General features: G+C 36.9%; 1 protein-coding gene across 1 annotated transcript; it reads right to left on the bottom strand.

Moving 5' to 3' along the window:
• Nucleotides 1-4,035: 4,035 nt before the first annotated feature.
• On the bottom strand, nucleotides 4,036-5,085 carry LOC107714090 (P2Y purinoceptor 14-like). Its single transcript, XM_016519801.1, has one exon. The coding sequence runs from the start codon at nucleotides 5,083-5,085 to the stop codon at nucleotides 4,036-4,038; it is 1,050 nt and encodes a 349-aa protein (XP_016375287.1).
• Nucleotides 5,086-5,328: the final 243 nt, after the last annotated feature.

Here is a 5,328-nt window from a genome sequence, read left to right as displayed (position 1 = left end):
TCTTCATAGTGGAAAAGGTTTTTAAAATGTTTTAACAATAAGAAAAATAGATTTTGTTTTAGAACTGTTAATTGAAAAACTCATCAGGGAACCAAAAATGGTTCTTCAATGGCATTGCTGTGAAAACCCCTTTTTGCAACATTTATTTTTAAGAATAAAAGATTTAAAATGAGATGAGGGTGAGAAAATGATGTCAGAATTTATATTTATAGGTCAACTCTCCAGTTAAGGGTTGACTTTTCTTCAGTAAATAGTTTTGAGTACGGAAGAATAAAACATAAACAAAAAATGAAACCATCTCGAGATTAAAGTCATTAAATTTTGAGAAAAAAAATCGTAAAATTTCAAGAAAAAATTGAAATAAAATGTTGAGAATAAACTCATTAAATTACGAGAAAAAAGTCATTAAATTGCGAGAAAAAAGTCGAGATACAATGTTGAGAATAAACTCATTAAATTACGAGAAAAAAGTAGTAAAATATCGAGAAAAAACTTTAAATTTCGAAAAAAAAGTCGAAATAAAATGTTGAGAATAAACTCATTGAATTTCGAGAAAAAAGTTGAGAATTACCACATTGTTGTGATATGTTCATTTCATCTCGTTGGACACTGTTATTCAGTATCTGAAGTGGGGTGGATTGGAGAGTAATGCACTGGGGAGTAGTGTATGATACGATCGACTGGGTTCAAGTCTGTCTTTTGCCAAACTCGCTTTTCTTTCTTTTCTCATCAAATATCACATCGGAAAAGTGGAAACCAATTGCTTAACGAGTGTTTAATAATAACGTATTAATTAGGGGTAGGCAGGCTATAGGGAGGGCTTTGTTGTCCCAACAAGGCATCATCTATTTAATAATTTCAATAAATAAAATCACTGTTATTAAAATCAATGTTATTATTGCATCATGTTAATGTACAACAATACTAAGGTGCAAATAGTATCTGCCACTATTTATAAGTATAAATAGCATCTAATTAGCTACTATTTACACGTATTGCAATGATCTGCTGCTTTTACATAACGAAAATAGAATGGCTATTTTCAATTAGTGTAAATAGCACATATCTAAAATGCTGCTGTTGTCACTTAGTGTAAGTAGTACATATAACTATTTTCACTGTAAATAGCAACTGGCAGGGGTGTCCAAAGTCCGGCCATGGTCCAAATACGGCCCGTGGATCAATTTCAAACGGCCCGCAGCATGTCTATTGAAATGTAGGCTATTATATGTGGCCCGCCAATCATAATTTACAAATCATGCAGTTTCACAATGTCAACACAAGGTGGCAGCACTAAATTTTAGGCCAGATGTATCAGTAAAACGTGAGTGACAACAATTTGATAACTCATATGCGCTGTCATTTTTTTAGTGCACCGAAAGCGGAAGAGCGCCACTCGTGTGAAGTGCGCTGCACGGATCATTATTATCTCTGCCTAAACACAGCGCAGCGCGAGCTCAGAACAAATGCGTTTACTCACAGGTCTCAATCAGGCAACCTCTGAACAGCGCTGTGAGATGCGTTCGAGTTTGGAGCATAGCTCTCCAAAACAAAACAAAGGTCACAGTGATTTAAACTAGTTTAAAGGCAGATGAAACCGCGCTGCCATTCTCAACAACACTGACGCGGAAAACAGTAGAAACACTGTGTGACAACAATGCAGTTAGAATAGGCCTACTTTTCAATCCACAAATTAATATTTACAATGGATTTACTGTAGTAACACTAAACCTACCTAATTAATACATTATTTTTAAATACTCGTTAAGCAATTTATTTCCAATGTGATATTTGATGAGAAAAGGAAGAAAAGCGAGTTTGGGAAAAGACGAACTCGAACCCAGTTGATCGCATGATACGCTACTCCCCTGTGCATTACTCTCCAACCCACCCCACTGCAGACGCTGAACAATGCTGTCCAACGAGATGAAATGACACGAGTGTGTTTATTCTCGCCTTTTTCCTTGAAATTTAGCGAGTTTTTTTCTCGCAATTTAACAACTTTTTTCTCGTAATTTAATGAGTTTATTCTCAACATTTTATCTCGACATTTTTTCTCGCAATTTAACGACTTTTTTCTCGTAATTTAATGAGTTTATTCTCAACATTTTATTTTGACTTTTTTTCCTCGAAATTTAACGAGTTTTTTCTCGAAACATAACGACTTTATTCTCTAAATTTAATGAGTTTAATCTCAACATTTTATCTCGACTTTACTTGAAATTTAAAGAGTATTTTCTCGCAATTTAACGACTTTAATCTCGAGATGGTTTTATTTTTTTTTATTATTGCTTGGCCCTAATCCTCTTCCGTAAAAAAAATAAATAAAAATAATATATGTTTATTCAAGTAACAAAAATTGGTCAAAAGTGACAATGAAGACACTTGTAAGGTTATAAAATATGTATATTTCAAAATAAAAACTGTTATGTTAATATTTATTTTTACCTATTTCTATTTTCTATTCTATTTTCTATAATCCTGAAATAAAAATTTTATTCCTGGAGTAATCACAGGAATAAAATATATATTTTTTAATATTAAAATAGAAAACAAGTTATTTTAAACTGTAATAATATTTCACAATATTACTGTTTTACTGTATTTTGGTTAAATAGATGCAGAATTGGTGAGCATAAGAATCTTCTTTCAAAAATATTTTAAAAATCTTACCGAACCCGAACACCTGTAGTGTACAGTATATAATTGAAACATTTATTTTTGTGCATTTGTTTACAGTATTTTAATATTTGATGTTGATTTAATTTTATAGGCATCTATTTGAATTTATTTCAATTATTATCTTTATTCATTTAGGTTCACTTATTTAATATTTAAGCTGAAATGTGTTTGAAAGTTCAATATAATTAGAAAAAAGGGGGCCTTAAATGAATTGCAGGGGTAAATGTTGCCCCTTATTGAGAAAGATCTCACACTACTGTATTGACTGACCTTTCTTCTGTTCAGCACTTCCAGTGACTTCCATTCAGCTGGAAAAGGTGCACCGATCGTCTTAGATTCTATCTAAATCAATGCCACTTTTGGCTACTAGAGGAACCGATGTTTACCGGCAGAAGGAATAGCGTAGCAGTACAGTATGTGACTGTGATAGACTGTCTAAGGTAAGAGCCCTCTGGATCCAAAAGCAGTGTGAAATGTTTGCCAAGGTTTAAGCACATTGTGTGTCCTCCCATTCATTTGCTGTATGTTCTAGTCAATACGATATTGCTGTGTAAACACTATAGGATCAGGAGGGTTAGTAGCGGCCATTTGAGTGACTCAAACCCGGAGCTAAGCTTTCTACTAACCAGCCAGCCATCTGGAACAACTGCTTGCAGCTTTGCGCTGGTGGCCTGAACTACCATCCCATGCATGTCCTCCATCACAGCCTGGCCCAGGGCGGGAGGCAGAGGGACGGAGGGAAACGAACCCGTGCGGATAAACCACAGATGTCACAGTGATTTAAACTAGTTTAAAGGCAGATGAAACCGCGCTGCCATTCTCAACAACACTGACGCGGAAAACAGTAGAAACACTGTGACAACATTGCAGTTAGAATACTTTTCAATCCACAAATTAATATTTACAATGGATTTACTGTAGTAACACTAAACCTACCTAATTAATACATTATTTTTAAATACTCGTTAAGCAATTTATTTCCAATGTGATATTTGATGAGAAAAGGAAGAAAAGCGAGTTTGGCAAAAGACGGATTCGAACCAAGTCGATCGTATCATACGCTACTCCCCAGTGCATTACTCTGCATTACTATTATTTTCTCGAAACATAACGACATTATTCTTGAAATTTAATGAGTTTAATCTCAACATTTTCTCCTGACTTTTTTCTTGAAATTTAACATGTTTTTTTCTCAAGATGTAATCTCGAGATGGTTTTATTTTTTTTATTATTTTATTATTTTTTGGAAAACACCACTTTGTTGTGACCTTCTTCTGCTCCATCTCTTCATGCTGCATTTTTGCATGCAAGGAAACCACAGCATGGTATGTGGTTTCAAATCGAAATATCTTTTCAGTCTTGCAAATGGGTAATGCTCGTTTTACTTTGTTGCACAATCTTTACAGATTGCTGATACTGAGCCCACTGCCTTTTTGAAGGCCTCCTGTTTTTGCGGTTTACCGATGACATCTTCTGCAAAAGCGACTCTCTGAATGTCCTGCACATGAAAAAGTAGATGACAGGATCCAGACACACATTAAGGGCGGACAGGAAGAGCGTAGCTTCTTTGATCTGGAAGAGAATGAAGCGGTTGTAGGTGCTAAAGTCATCCTTGTGGCTTTGGCTAAGCGTGTAGGGCACGCGACAAATGTGGTATGGAACAAAGCAGAAGACAAAAACAGCCAGCAAGCTAAAGATGCTTCGATTTGACCGCCGTCTCGCCACGCTGCTGTCCTGCTGCACGCGTTTGTAAGAGCGGTAAACATGACAGGCGATGGAGGTGTAGCAAAACACCATCAGCAGGAACGCCACCCAGAAGATTCCAACGTTGAAGTGGGCTGACATTTCGTGCCAGCGCCGACCCAGGTCACTCTTCAGGGCCATGCAGGAGAAAACCTTAGGCATGGGCTGGTTGGCTAATATGGCGTTCGGCAGCATGAAGAACATCATGACGCCCCAAGTTAGCAGTGCGAGACCCTTTGCTACCGAAACACGCTGCAGAAAGGAAGACATGCCAAAAGTGCTGCGTACGATTTTTAAGTAGCGTTCCAAGCTGATGAGGCTCATGAAGGTTATTCCTGTGTACATGCTGAGGTAGAAAAGCACAGCTGTGTAGCGGCAAACTATCAGCTTCAACTGCAAGCCGCCGTAACCGAGGTCGCCCACTACACGCCACGGGTAGGTAAACAACATCAGAACGTCTGCCACCACCATGTTTTTTAGGTAAACTACTAAGGCTGAGGAGGTGGGAACCCTGAAGAAGATCCAAGCGGCGAGTCCGTTGAGAATGAAGGCACAAGCGCAGATGATGGTGTAGAGCACAGGCAGAACCTGATGTGTGAACACGCTGCTGACGTTCGTGCTGTTTTTAGGTTCCGTCTGTGTAGTATTGATGTAGTCCATATCTAAAACGGAAAAAGAAAGAACTTCTTTAGCTTTGATGATATCAGGAAATATTGTGAAATTGTGTGATTCAATGTTGTAACTTCTGCTAGACTTTTTTTTTTTTTTGCTTATGTTTAGAAATTAAAAATGCCATTTATGCCACTTTCATGAATATTCTAAATGTGTGTATAGTCCTTGCACTTTTTATGCTTTTGTTTCTACTTCAGATTCTCTCTGACGAAACTCTGACAATACAAAACT

The sequence above is a fragment of the Sinocyclocheilus rhinocerous genome, unplaced genomic scaffold, assembly GCF_001515625.1.
Source record: "Sinocyclocheilus rhinocerous isolate Xijiao unplaced genomic scaffold, SAMN03320098_v1.1 scaffold3677, whole genome shotgun sequence".
NCBI classification, from domain to species: Eukaryota; Metazoa; Chordata; class Actinopteri; order Cypriniformes; family Cyprinidae; genus Sinocyclocheilus; species Sinocyclocheilus rhinocerous.
Note: the sequence above shows the minus strand (reverse complement) of the source record. Positions and strands in the feature narration are given on the sequence as shown.

Excerpts from the sequence above, each read along its gene's own strand:
- LOC107714090 (XM_016519801.1), bottom strand. The coding sequence starts at position 5,085 with ATGGACTACATCAATACTACACAGACGGAACCTAAAAACAGCACGAAC.